The 14,407-nt window shown below is 41.2% G+C and overlaps 2 protein-coding genes across 5 annotated transcripts in view; one reads left to right on the forward strand and one right to left on the reverse strand.

The window, feature by feature from the left end:
- Window positions 1–3,225, forward strand: part of LOC139609228 (cytohesin-3-like) — a 32,059-nt gene extending 28,834 nt beyond the window's left edge. The window contains exon 13 of the mRNA XM_071463528.1: window positions 1,717–3,225. Within this exon, the coding sequence (XP_071319629.1) occupies window positions 1,717–1,789 (73 nt within the window). The 3' untranslated portion in view covers window positions 1,790–3,225. The remainder of the gene's footprint in view (window positions 1–1,716) is intronic.
- usp42 (ubiquitin specific peptidase 42) lies at window positions 3,088–14,029 on the reverse strand. 4 transcript variants are annotated; one of them, XM_071463517.1, is made up of 18 exons: window positions 13,900–14,029; window positions 12,080–12,329; window positions 11,136–11,342; window positions 10,915–11,025; window positions 10,640–10,739; window positions 10,007–10,074; window positions 9,844–9,914; window positions 9,621–9,703; window positions 9,399–9,510; window positions 9,154–9,294; window positions 8,689–8,789; window positions 8,181–8,346; window positions 7,373–8,065; window positions 7,187–7,269; window positions 5,855–6,979; window positions 5,158–5,468; window positions 4,988–5,053; window positions 3,088–4,832 (listed from the first exon to the last, which is right to left on the reverse strand). In XM_071463517.1, the coding sequence occupies exons 2-17, from the start codon at window positions 12,318–12,320 to the stop codon at window positions 4,992–4,994; spliced, it is 3,675 nt and encodes a 1,224-aa protein (XP_071319618.1). In that variant the 5' UTR covers window positions 12,321–12,329; window positions 13,900–14,029; the 3' UTR covers window positions 3,088–4,832; window positions 4,988–4,991. The 4 variants fall into 4 exon arrangements, with proteins under 4 accessions (XP_071319618.1, XP_071319614.1, XP_071319617.1 ...); XM_071463513.1 differs by having other exon boundaries at window positions 5,158–5,471; XM_071463516.1 differs by lacking the exon at window positions 13,900–14,029 and adding an exon at window positions 13,417–13,852 and having other exon boundaries at window positions 5,158–5,471.
- Window positions 14,030–14,407: the final 378 nt, after the last annotated feature.

A 14,407-nucleotide genomic window follows, 5' to 3' on the forward strand; every position in this document is an offset into this window, starting at 1 on the left:
GTCTTGTTCAGGTGAGGCTGCTTCATGTACAGTTAAAGTGATTTCAAAGAGGAGAGAGGTGCTCGTTTTCCTCGGGTTCGCCAAATTTAGAGTCGGTTGACCTTCAGATGACACACGGCCTGGATTACAGGTTTCACACTCCTGTTGCACGCCTCAGAGGGCTTTTAGTGTAAAAGCACAAGTGTGAACCAGCAGTGCTGTCTCCTAAAGCAAAGCCTCTTCCTGTTGTTGGAATGATAAAGATCACAGATTGGACTCAGCAAGACAGACTGAACCACACTCTCACTTGACTCAGCTGCTGCGGTGGCAGACTGTCCTGTGGTCAGCAGATTCACACACACACACGCACACACACACTATATCCACACCTGACTCATCTGCAAGGGTGGAATTGCTCTGGTGGTAACTCGTGTGTGCACACAGACACGTACAGGACTGCATGTCCAGTGTTCTGCTGCTGGGAAGGCTGTGGATTAGTCAGCTTTATTCTCATCTTTAGTGTGACACTGACAACACATCAGGATATGAAGGAAGGCTGGAGAACTGCATCCACACACACTGACAACAATTTAAAGCAGCTGTAATCCTTTTTTTTTTTTTTATAATAACAATGTATCAAACGCATGTGTAATGTGAAGGTGTTGCTTGTAGTGACGACCCCATCGGATCTGTGAAGTGTTTTAGTGTCTTTCAGCTCATTGTTTTGATTCGCTCTCATTGCGTTGTTTTTGGCTGTCAACCCGCTTAACACAAAATGACAGGCAGAGTTAGCGACTAGCTAGCATTTAGCTTCTAAAGAGCCAGATAGGAGTTAGTGGACACCAAAACAGAACTGAAAGGAAAGTTAATATTGGCATTAACATTTATTAGGTGACCAGAAACACATTCCAAAGTAAATGTGAATGTTGCTCAACATCTAACAAGTTTAGCATATAAACCTAAAAGTTTATATGTAGCTTGTTTTTTTTTTGTTTTTGTTTTTTTTTTAACCAAAAACGGCAAATGAATCACAGCATTAAAGGAAAAATCCGCCCTAAACAAAAAGTAAAGCTAACAAGAACAATCATATTTACATGGATGCATTGGAAATCTAGTGAATCAACAATGGCAGAAAACCATAATGGTCATCTGGCTTTTTTTGCTTTTTCCTGTCTACATTTTGACTGACAGCCTTAAATAAGGCTAATTGATGCAGCTTTGAATGCGTTGCTGGGTGCACTGTCATTTGGTGTGTCAGTTTTTTCCCTTTGGATAATATAACCGATGAGAGGTTGAGATATTTTTAGCTCTGCAAATTTGCGGAGGTGTAACAAATCACAGTAAACACCGTGTTTTGATGTTGATCAGTCAGAATCAAAACAAATGGGTTTCTCTCTGTCTAAACCCACCGGCATGCAGCGCAGGCACAAGACATGATGGGTTTTGGGTAGGATGCACTGACTGATAGCGACAAGACAGATTAAGGTCAGGTTAGTGCACAGAGAAATTACTGAATCTCATCCCAAAATAGGCCCCCGAACGCTGTAAACATCATGTGTAGTGTTGTTTTCTGTACGCTCCGCAATAGGTTTGAGTGTTTTTTGACATAACAGGCCTACAAACAAACCCATAGTCAGTCTTAAAATCAGTGGGAGACGAAAGAGTGTGTGTTGGGTTGATGTGGACAGTTGAAAACAGCTGATCGGTGACGTGCTCCTTCGTGTCTTCTTTCCACAGAGCCAGCATCAGCAGGGATCCTTTCTACGACATGCTGGCCACCAGGAAGCGGAGGATAGCAAATAAGAAATGATGACCGCCTCATCTTCAACCACTGTTTCTGTGACCAGCAGAGTCCTTGTGTGTGTGTGTGTGTGTGTATGTGTATGTGTGTGTGTGCTACATGGGTTACGAAGGACTCCCAGTTGCTATTTCAGGGCTGGAGGAGCAGCAGACACAGGTGGAGTTTTTTAGACTGAACTGATCCCAGTTTATTTCCACCTGAAGATGGTCTGCGCCTCAATTATAGACTGATGTGAACGAGAGGGTTTTATTTCATCTGGTGCAGACTTTGGTGCAGTATGGAAAGAATCGAAAAATCTTTACCTAACTGGATGTTAATGGACAACAGGATGAGGGCTGGCGGAACAGCCATGACTGGAAACACAGGACTTAATGTGGCTGTGGTGACATTGCCCTCTGCTGGACGCATAAGGAACTACATCTACGGCACCCCAAAAAGATAGTGAGGATTTCAAACCTGAACCTTCATCCAGAGCGGCTCGCCTGGTTGGTTATCTGCTCTTTGCCAGCCACACCCCCAGATGCCAGTGAACACTTCATCCTCACCTCTCGTCCTTGCCAACCCCAACAATGTTTTATAATATCCTCTAACTACAGGAAGCCTCAAGCTTTTAAATCAGCTGGTCTGATTGTTAGCCCTCAAGTGACTGTATCTGTATATGCAACACTGATTTATTCAAGAAAATGAAACCTAGGCTCATATTCTTTTTACAGTTACAGTGCACCCCTTTGTGTTTTCTTTGACAACAAAGAAGCAAACAGTTCGGGGAATATACCTAACATATATTGAGTGTAATGACCCTTTTAAGTGGCCACAGTTTGAAAAAGCTATAATATGCATCATATATAAGTTCTGTACGGTTATGTATTGAAGATCCACCTCCGTGATCAAGTTCATTTCTTTTGTATTTATTTTCTTATTGTTTAACAAAAGAGGCAGCCCCCAACTTACATTATGCATGTATAGTATATAATGTACATAGTTTTTTTTTTTTTTTTGTTCTTTGTTGTGTTTATGTAGCATGTAAATCATAATGGCCATAGCCTATACCCGTTCACATTTTTAGTTCAACAGCTAACAGTTTACAATAGTGGAGGAGGGACCTTGTGCAGAGCAGTGAAACCTCCTCACACTGTGTTATTACTAAGGATCAGATAATACATGATGCGATATGAAAGAAAAACTCAGTATGCTGAGAGAGCATCGGACATAAGTGGGTTTAAAAATACCCTTGAAAAATTGAGCTCCAATCATGTGAATGCTAACTGGAATCTAAGGACTGTTTTTTTTTTTTTGTTGTTTCCCCCCCCCCCCAAGACTGATCAAACCAACCCACAGGTGGTGCAGTTTAGGTTTAAACATGGTTTGATGTTGGTTTGGTTAAAAACTGCTCCTGAATACTTTGATGAAGACTTTGAATAAAAATACATGCTGATCAGAGAACACTTTTTGTGTGAATTCAGTGAGAAGAGCTCGACTCAACAAAACTTACCAGGTCTTTGGTTATTTCAAATGTGGAAACAGTGTTGTGAATAAATGATAGTGAGCCGAGCCGTCTCGCTGACCCTGACCGGTAGAGAAGTATGTGTATAAAACAGAAAACCCGAATACAGACAAGTGCCACCAGCTTCCATCCTCGCTCACTGTATCTGACTGTATTAGAATTTCACTGTAGTGGAAAGTTTGTTCAACAAGAGGCTCACATGTGATCAGTCTATTCTATATAACATAAATGCAGACAGGAGCTTCTTCAAAAATCCCTGGCAACTTGTCTCAATCAGAATTTTTCATTCATTTCAATGCAACTTGTAAACAACTTCAAAGACCGAGAACAAATTACAATTTCAGACATTAACAAATGTATTTTAAGGCTTTTACCTTATACAATGTATAAATTCTGACATGCTAAACTAAAAGGTATAACAGCAGTTTTTCAACATCTGTCTAAAATTGAAAAAAAAACAACAAAAAACAAAAAACAAAACAAACAAAAAAAACTAACCATACTCATTATTGTCTTTTGTCCAAAGAATATGGTCAATATTAACAGGTTTTTCTAAAAACAAAGCAAAACAACATAACATCTACTGATAATCCTGATACAGGACTTTTATGTATAAAAGTAACTGATAGTACAGTTCAAAATTAAATTCACAGTATTTTTTTATGATGCTAGAAGACACAAACTGTATTTTTCATTAAAAAGCAAACACAAATGGTCCACAGCCATGATAACAAATTTTTGATGTTTTTCCTTTTGAACATTTAAAAAGAAAAAGAATGTGTGAGAGGAGAGAGAGCCAGGATGTAGAGGAAAATCTCCGCACCTTGTGAAAAAGTTTAAAAATTACAAAGAGTGAATCTTAGGCTTCAGAGCAAAATGGAAACAAACGGAAAAAAAGAGAGAAAAAAAGCTGGGAAATGTCCTCAAGTCTGTCCAGGGTTAAAGTGGAGGTATCAGTCAGCGAAGCCTTGCTCCCACCACTGCACTGGTCTGCCTCATTCACAAATCTCTCCCTCCTTCAGTTTGTCTGCTCCCAGTGGGATTTAAGCAAACAAAAAAAATTGCAAATTGCAAAAAAAAAAAAAAAACCCTAAACAAAACAAAACATTTTGCAGCTCTGTAGATATGGTGACATCTTAAAGTTGCAGTTATGATGATTACATGATGCCTTACAGTTCTCAGAGGCAGTTTCCCTTTTGTTTCATTCTTATTGAAGCATGTGGATATCTGTGATGGATGTTAACAAGTTTTCAAGTCCTGAGTTCCACTGAGCAGCAGCTGAGATGTTTAAGCTCCAGGCTTTGTTTGTGTTCATACAAGTATATATTAATATTTTTCATCATAAATGTTCAACAAGGTGACAGTTTTATTTTTTAACCATAGTTAGGAGAATTGCGGCAAATAAATCAATGCCTTAAAAAAAGATTTCTGAACATTTTAAAACACTTTAGTTGTGGTAAAAATACAATATATTCCCAATGAAGAAGCACCATGTCAAAAAGTTGTTCATGTCATTCCTCTGCTGTTGTTAAAATGGTGTTGATGTGTCTGAAATGAGAAAGAAATGAAAGAAATGAGAAATACAATTTGTTTGCAGAGCTATGAGCTCAAACAATTGTCCCTATTTGAGAGTTCGTCCTGTTTATTAGCACTGACAGCACTAAAGCATACTGTGATGATCATTAAATAAAACACCCACTCACCGAGTCAGTGCTTTACGCCACTGGAGAATCCGTGGGAGTCGCCATTGGTTCGGCTGTAACCGCTTCCTACAGAACAAGATCAACGAGTTAAACCGACAAGCTCCACAGCAGCATTAAGTTCAGCATTATGATGGTTCTTGATGACGTTGAATATGAAAAATCTGCAATACCTGTGTATCCGTTGAGATGGCGGTGAGTTGAGCTGTTAGTGGGTGAGGTGTGATGGGAGGCGGGTAGATGGTCACTGCTGCCGTCAGTGTAGTCTGTGCGCCGGCGTTTTTCTGGTGAAAAACCGTTGTCATGTTTAGCGTCCTTGGTGTCATGGTGACGTCGCTTGCGGCTTTCCCTCTCCTCGCTGCTTCTGTTCTTGTGGCTCTGAGTGGCTCCTGGGCTGTGCTGCTCGGCCTCACTGTCCCGCTGCCTCCTGTTCTTCTTCTTTTTCTTTTTCATTTCATTGGCTCTGTCTGAATCCATGTCAGAACTTCTAGGGGAAGACAGAAAAGACATGATTATTCTTAATCCACAATTTAAATCAGCTAAAAACAAATAATCTAAGGCCACAACTCACAGTTAGGGTTACTTTCATTACTAATTTATCATATATCAAAAAAAAAAAAAAAAAAAAAAAAAGCCATCGCAACAACAGAGTCTGCGGTGTAATCTTCAAAGGTCTTGATTTCTCAAGTTAAAGTCCAAAACCCAAAAATATACAGTTTACTTTTATATGACAAAGAAAAGTAACAAAATCTTATTTATGAGCTGATGAGTTTATGAGCTGAAACCATATATAGTCCAATAGTCTGCATTTTTTCACTATTATTGCTGTAAAAAGTGATTAAACTATTGATTGTCAATAGTTTTACTCACCTGCTCTCACGATGTCTGTCTTTATCCTTTGATTTCTTCTTTTTCTTGCTCTTCTTGTGTTTTTTAGAGTGACAGGCCTCAGAACTGTCGTCTCTCTCCTTGCCCAGATAATCAGTAGTCCTCTTATGATTTTGATCCTCCTTGTTTGGATCTGATCTAGACATGGAGAGAGGAGCCCCCTCGGGTGAGCCCTTGGACTTTGAGGATGTTTCTGGCACTGTGGCGGGCAAGGAAGTCTCCTCTTTTGAAGGGTAATAGTTCCTCTCCCTGCCATTGCTCTTGTCCTTCGTCAGCCGGGATTCTCGACTCTCCTGCTGCCCCCTCCAGCGACTGTGAGTCTCCTCACGGTATGAATAACCGTGTCCCCTCCGCTCAGAGTCCCAGTCCTCTCTGGGTCTGTGGTGGTGGTAGTAGTGGTAATGGTGAGAGCACCTGTCACGATCGCGCTCCCTGGGATGGTGGACAGTTCGCTCATAGCGTCGCTCAGAGTCCCAGTCCCTGTAGTATCGATCATGAGGGGGCAAACGATCCCTATACGAGCGATTATGGTAACGTTGATCTCGGTAGTCCCGCCTGTATCGATGACGATCACTGTCACTTTCTCGCTCCTGACTCCTGTCCCTGTAGTGTCTCTCCCTGTCTCTGCTCCAGTCAGAGTGCAGTCTGTCTCTCTCCCTGTCTCGGGAAGATTGTCTTTCATTGCCTCTCGAACTGGGCTTGTACTGGTGCTGCTCCTTAGCATCTGTGCGTCCTTCAGTCCCTGCTGACGGTCCATTTGTCTGTGGTAGATCCTTGGCTTCAGCCCCACTAATGCTAACCTTCTGTGGAGCAGCAGATGCCCCACTGGTGCTTTGGGAGCAGACCGGTGGGGTGGATAAGGCCGCAGGGTTGCCATGATGTGCAGAAGAGGAAGCAGATTCTCGAGACCCAACAGAATGGGTCTTTGTAGCAGAAGATGAAGGTGGAGTGCTGACAGCGGAGGATGCTGTATTCTGAAGCAGGGGTTCAGACACAGTTTTAGCCCTTGTGTGAGAAGTGGAGAGGTGCTGGCTTTCACTGGCAGCAGGATGGACGCTCTGAGAAGAACCGGCCTGGTGGGATGAGGCTGAATCACATTCCTCTTTGCTGGAAAAACAAGACAGACAAGCATATAAATAAAGCTTTACACCAAAATGTGAGGGTGTTGTGAGAAAAAATTTCAATGCAACCAAGTAGTTTTTACAATAAAGCAATAGTTATTTCCGTAACTACTCCTAAGAGATTTTTTTCAACTTTTAATATTCGGTTGGCACAGCATTAACTTTTGTCCTCAATGTCAGAATGCCACCTTACCTTGGTTGACCATGGTCACCATCCACTCCATTAGTAGCAATGGTAGCCACAGAGGGCACACTTCCAGGATTACTGCCAGAGATCTGACGGGCACAAACATTAGGTTATTATTAATTTAAAACTATTGTTTATGCAAATAATCAAGATATTTTAAAGAGATGTAAAAACACAAAGCATTTAATTTACTTTTTCAGAGGTGTTGTGTCCATTGACTTTGTGTTGTCCATAATGGTGCCCGTTTTGGCCTGATTTAGAGACGCCATAGGTTGATCCATTTAATCCGTTACCATTATGATGTATTCCTGACTCTCCATTTGTGGCTTGAGGAGAATGATCAAAGTCATCTCCTGCTGTGCTGTTTCCATTAACATGCGGCTTAGCTAAACAGCCGTTATCCAGAGCGCCACAGTTCTCCTGGTCCGATTCCTCTGAAGACTCTTGGCCGTACGGCACCAGGAATGACGCACCATTTCCTCCGGTGTGGTGATCTCCGTTACTGCAAGACGTGCCATTAACATGGTTAAGCTGACGTGGAACAAAGCGAACTTCTGAGTGGACATCTGAGGTAGACTGTGAAGAGGATAAAGAGCTGGAGGAGGAGCTGCTGCTGGCAGAGGACGGCTGGCTGTATGAGGACGAGGAGGAGGAAGAGGAGGAAGAGGAGGAGGGGCGGTTCTGTTTGCCTTGTCCAATGAAGAATGAAAGCTTCTGGCGTTTGTCGTGGTCTGGGATCATTGTGGGCCGGCTGATAGAGTGGGAGATGGAAGAGGAAGAGGCCAGTCCATGGCTAGGTTTTCCCACAACACTGCTGCTGGTGCTGGGCTTGGAGCTTGTGGGATAGTCCCTCAGAGATCCATTCCCATTGACATGGAGAGCGCTCTGAGGAGCAAACAAGGACACAAGAACATGTTTTGAGTGTATAGGTCAAACACTGGCTACATAGTTTAAATATGTTCAAATCACAAGCAGTTAGATGAAAGCATGTCTGCAGTACCTTAGTCATGTGCGGGGGCAGCTGCGGACCTATGAAGCCAATGTTGTTGTGGTGGACGGTGGTGTTGATGCGTGGTATCACCACAGGTCGTGGAGACGACTGACCAGGGATTCCTGGGTTATGGCTCATGTGACTGTAGTCCCCTGTTTTTTTCACATCATTAGATCTGATGGCACAAAAGGAAGAGACATTAGCAATGGGAAACATGGGAAACATTCAAGCGACCAAGCTTCATTTTTCAAGACTTGTAAAACTTTATTTTCTCAACAAATAAAAAAAAAAGTTTGGTGTGTAACCAGATTTGAAATCTCAGTGCAAGGGTGCAGTTTAAAACAATATTAAGGTAACATCAACTGTATTTGAAATTACATTAAAATGTGACATTTTCCCAGAGTAATAAAAAGCATATTCTGAGTGAGAGCGGAGAATGATGCAATAAAAATTTACTTTTGTTAAATTCTATACTTGCTTATGAAACAATAAATAAAAACAATTAGGGTTTACTTACTTGATGTAGAAAAGGACATAGGCCTGCTGGTTGAGAACAGACCTGATGTCACTGACAGACACAGAGGAGTCGTTCATTTGATACCACTGACCATTGCTTGCCTGTGAGACACAACAGAAGAGTTGGCAGGATTGACACAATAGATTCATCTGTGTTTGTTTTGCTTTTCTCAGTTTCTGAAATTGATTTGTTAGATATAATAAACATTGTGACATTTTTGACCACTGGGTATTAATATCACCATATTAAAACATGTGGTCAGACATATTATAGAGTAATCACATTTGTATACTCTTCCAAGTTTTTGTATGCTCTAAAATGAGAACCCAGAAAAACATTTTTCTCTGGACTCAACTCTGATAAAGTGAGTTGCTGATGGTGTTGTAGAGATAAATATGTGCATGTGCACTTGGCAACAACAGCGTCCTGATAGATTAGAACAGTGATCTGTAGCAGTGCCAGTACCTTAATATAGCAGAAATAGTGTCCAGCATGACAGCTGAATCCAGAGTGGACCAGAACAGCATACAGCCCATAGACCTGGGACTCTCCCTGGGACTGAGACATGAAAGGCCGCAGGTCTAGGTACTCTGGATATTTCACGTCCTATTGACCACAGAACAGCTGATTAACATCAAACCGACATCAAATATTCACTTACTATCTATGGCTATGGTTTTGAATATATTAGTCCATGTCTGTCAGGGTACCTTTGTAATTTTGCCTCCACTGAAGTTTGCAAAGCGTTTAAGTGAGAGGGTGAGCACGTTAGAGCTGCGGTGGATGGTAAATCTCTTTGAGGCGGTGACCATTTTTTTGCACCTAAGGGGGAAAAATGTTCAGTCGTTAGTCAACAAACTGACATATAAAAAAGACACAAATAAAACAATTGTCATCCTTGCTAAATTCCTTTTGTTAGTCAAACAACTTACTTGGTGCATTTGTAGGCGTTTTCTCCATCCAGCTGCTCTGGTTTAACAAACTGCTCCAGAGCCTTGGAGACACTGGGAGCCGTCTGTATGGAGAGACAAATCAATTTTGAGGTCTGGTGCTGTTAACGATTCATCATTTAATCTGAATTAATTGATTTGCTACACATTGCAGTATAACAGAGACATGTCAGACTCACAAGTGACTGTAACTTAATTTAATTACCTTAATTTCCAGAGTAATATCCAGAAAAGGGTCAAATGTATCTGAGACTGCTTTGCAGTTTAAACATTTAACTGAAAAAGACAAATCAGTGTTATTATAAGAAGTTGTAAAACATAAAAACATGATGTCAAGTAGCAGAAACAAATCAACACTGACAACTTACCTCTGGACCTTAGGTACCCGCCAAATACTTGATGGATGAAAGTGGTTGCCTGTGTTTGCCTGTCCAATCTGTTACAAAGATAAATATTATGAGGAAAAAAACAACCCAAAAAGGCAGTGATATAATTCACTGTCTGACTTACTAGTCCAATAAATAAATAAATATTTTCAGGCTATACTGGTACAGAGAAAACAAAGTAACTTTATAGTATTTTGCACAAACAAAATATTACAGCCCAAAAGCAGGAGTAAGACAGGGAGGAATTAGAGCAAGAGTTACTAGTTAAGAGGCCACCTGTTAGTACAGCATAAGAATCGACTTGATACTTGAGGTTCTTAAAGTCACTTTTAAGAATCCCTGAGAACCACACTGGTCAGCAGTGTATCTGTTAAGCATGCCCTGCTGTACTGTTGTATGTTAGCTGTGTGCACATAACCTACTTGGCAATGGCTCTCTACTGTTTTCATACATTTCCTTCTAATGCTACGCATCTGACTTCAGTTCATGACATATATTAGAATTTAATAAATAACCATCTAATGAATCAGAAGATTTTTGTCAAAATTTCAAAGTAAACATGTGTTTGTGTGTTATCCATTTCTTATTCCATACACAGCTAAGGAAGGAACTCACTTGGTTCCAGGTAAGCAGGACTTTTGCATAGCATCCACTGTGTACCGCAGGAACTCATGGGCATCCTCTTGGCTTCCGTAGCGGAAGTGCTTTGCTATCCCTGCACGGGGAAAAACACAAAGCAGTACGATATGTAAGCTTGGTTAGTACTACCAGATTTCTAACACTCACTAGAAGATTTCCCTCCAAAATGAAAAGGTAAACAGCCACACAGCGCCTCCTGTCATTCGTTTTAGGTAAATATTTTGTTCAAGGTTTTACAGACAATCACTTACTTTTGAGCTCATTGAGCACACCCATGGGCTTAATGACATTGCCAGAGTTGGCAAAAACCTGAATGATGTGGTTTTGCATGGTACACATCATACAGAACCCTGGCTCATGACCTGTGGCAGGGACAGATGGACAAAAACACACCAGTAAGACATGATTCAGGCAAGAAAGTAGCTCATAGATAATGCCAAAGTGACCAATTTCATGATGTACAATTACACACATGTTTTAGAGTGCTCCCGTGTCAGCATGTAGTTGGCAAATGGAGGGGTATAGGTGAGACACTGCAGAGCTGAGTTGAGGAAGCAGGTGTTCCCCATGTTCTGCAGGCCTGCACCAATGCGGTGAACCTGGGTCCACTTCAGGTTGAGCCGCTCTGGAGGGAAGAGGACCTTCTGGGGCAAGTCAATGCCATCACCACCACTTATCACTGGACACACACAGAGGCAACACCATTGCTAAAATTAGATTCAATGTATTTGCCAGGTCCAGCACATCAACAAGTATCTGTATATATGCTACATTTTTTATGTAAGTACAGACCTACACATGGTAAATGAACATCAGAACCTTACAGTTGTACCCATCACTCTAATCAGTTATATAATGTAATTCTGAGTACTGAGTAAGACTGTAAAACAAGCTGAAGAAAAAAAAATAAAGACACAGTTTATTTTCTCTTTTGTTTCCGCAAAAACAAGTCAGCCTGCTGCTCTTTATATCCAAACACGAATTGCGTCACAAGCTCAAATGATTGATCATGCTCCCACTTCAAAACTGGCTTAGTTATATAACTGGATGAATGAAAGTAGAGTGGAAGCAGCAACACAACACCCACAAAACCAGTTGTGTCACACTCTTGTATCGAAACAAAAACAAAAGTTTATCTTCATCAGTGCAGCTTTGTATTACTTCTGTATAAAATTCCAGATAACAGTTCTGAATCTGCTTGCAAGGGTAAGTCTCTTAAATCATCACAGCCAGCAAAAGAAAATGGAAACCAGTGACATGGTCTTTATGTAAAACAACATAATACATGTTAGATGTTTGAAAAACCTTTTTGTTTTGTACCAGCATTTGTAGCAAGCCATCTGTACATCAGCAGTGGGAAAATATTGGCCAGTGGTATTAGTCTTAAATACATGCATAATTGTTGTTTGCTCTTACCTTGCTCCTTGGGCCGGTCCACAGGGGAAGGAGTACTGTTGTAGACGGCAGCTCCAGGTGTTGGGCCCAGGCAGCCTCCTGGAGCCTTCAGCCTCGGAGAGTCGCTGGGCATGGTAGGGCCCATTGCCCAGCTGCTGGAACAGCTGCTGTCCATCCCCACGTCTCCACTGGTGAAGGGGGATCGCTTACACCCGACTGACTCGTGGTCAGATTTTTCTGAAGATCTGTCAACTATGGTCATTGTTCATTGCTGTGAGAAGAACAGAGAAGCAATTGTACTTTAGGATCTGCATGAAATACAGATAAATTCCAAGCTTTTTTTGTTTTTAATTAATGTTGTCTCTTTAGATGTAGATCTGTGTGTGGTTTATTGTGATAAAACTCAAATACCTTTTTTAAAAAGGATATATATATATATATATATATATGGAGACATACAGTTAGCTAACCTAATTTGTTGGATTGTTCTATACAGGTGAAATAGATAGTGGATTATACATGTTTTTTGCTCTAAGAGACCTTTCTACATTTCACTAAATTAGATTACATTCCATTGAAATTAAACCCACTAAATGCCATAGCTAACATGTCACTATTTGTCACAACTGATCAACAACTAAGTGCCATCAAGTAACCTGTAATATCTGAATTATCCACTTTAACTTTTATCTAGCACTTAGTAAAACACGGTCAAGATTAAGATTTTTTTGACCTTTTTTTAAACAGTAGATTATTTGTATAACCAATCTCAAAGGAAGCAGTTAGAAATAGCTGAATCTCTCAGCACTGAATTCTTGTTATATGTTGTTATTACACCTAGCATTGTGTATTATGATTATGACCACAATGGCTTAGTGTTGGAGAAAAGCTTTAATTGACTGATCGCGCTTATCAAACTTTTATTTATTAACTAAAGCTATGAATTAACAGTAGCATTTGTCATGCAATAACAAATTTACTTAGATCTCAGTGACAGCCATTTATGGGCACCTAGCAGGATTCATTTCGCTACAAAACAAACGTCAGAAAACACTAGGAATGCATTAATTTAAATAATATGTTCAAATCGATCGTCTTATGAAACCTAAAATGTAAATTGGTTGATGAAACTTACAAAGTGAATGTTACTGGTTAAAAAACGCAACCAAAGAAATATCCTGGTCGGAAGCACGTTTAAAACAGCAGCTGTTCCCTCCCACCTGCTCCGGCAGACTGGCTCACATTGGCTAACAGACGGCTGCTAGGCCTTTAACACGCAGCGCTGCTAAACTTCAATAAAACACGTATTAATGCTTCGTTAGCCCTAATGGGAGACAGAGCACCGAATAAAAGATTACCTTTCTCGTCGAAGACTGGAACAGAATAACTAATAAGAAGCCAGCGGCTCGAGAAGCCTCCAACACCATGGAAACGGTGGACGTAACACATAGCCACCGAACGCAGCTAGCATTGCGTGCGGCGGCGCTCGTACGGCAGTATTGATGCTAACGCTGCTAGCTAGCTCGGCACGATGGGCGCTCTCTGACATGGCGGAGAACAACATACCCATTCACTGCAAATGTCTGAGAACACTTTTCTGCTTCCGCTTCGAAAATAATTTACATTTGAGATATTTGGGCCGGGGTAACGGGGCATCTTGCTAGCAGAGAAAGGAGGGGCTCGACACCGGCGGCTGTGTGCGCTCATTGCGCTGCTCTCTCCGACATGACAGAGAACCGGTGTAAGGGTATTACAACGACTCTCTGAGGCTTAGGCCCACCAAATTGTGACGACTGCATAGTTAAACTGTCACACGATCGTATGAGCAACAACACACTCACCTGGAATCTGTTACGAATACGTTAATAGCGGTTGTAAATCCATTCCTTATTTCCAGCGGGTGTCCGGCGGTGAACAATGACGTAGCTAATTGCCCCACGGGTACATCCGGGTACCTGCGATGAAACGAGGTCTCCGATTGGCTCATTCGGCCGTTTCTCTGTGAGGAACGTGTTTCGGGAAGTCGCATGTACACACCTCTGACCTTTGTGTACATGATGTACAATCAACATTATGTGCTTTATACCATACCCGACATGATTATTTAGCTCAAACCACATCATATCTATACTGGAAAAAACCCCTTATAGAGATATAAAGATGGGTCCCATAATATTTCAACATATAAAAATTATTAATATATAATCAAGTGCATCCCCTGTAACAGGTAACTCAACATCTAAGCCACCACCAACTGCTTGCACAGACCTGAGAACAAAGGCATCTGTTTGAACTTCAAGATCAAGAAGCTGCATGAAGTCAGAATACATGTCGTCAATTGTGCTTGTA

The sequence above is a fragment of the Trachinotus anak genome, unplaced genomic scaffold (genome assembly GCF_046630095.1).
Source record: "Trachinotus anak isolate AG129_WGS33_773 ecotype Australia unplaced genomic scaffold, CSIRO_AGI_Tana_v1 ptg000025l, whole genome shotgun sequence".
Taxonomy (NCBI): Eukaryota; Metazoa; Chordata; class Actinopteri; order Carangiformes; family Carangidae; genus Trachinotus; species Trachinotus anak.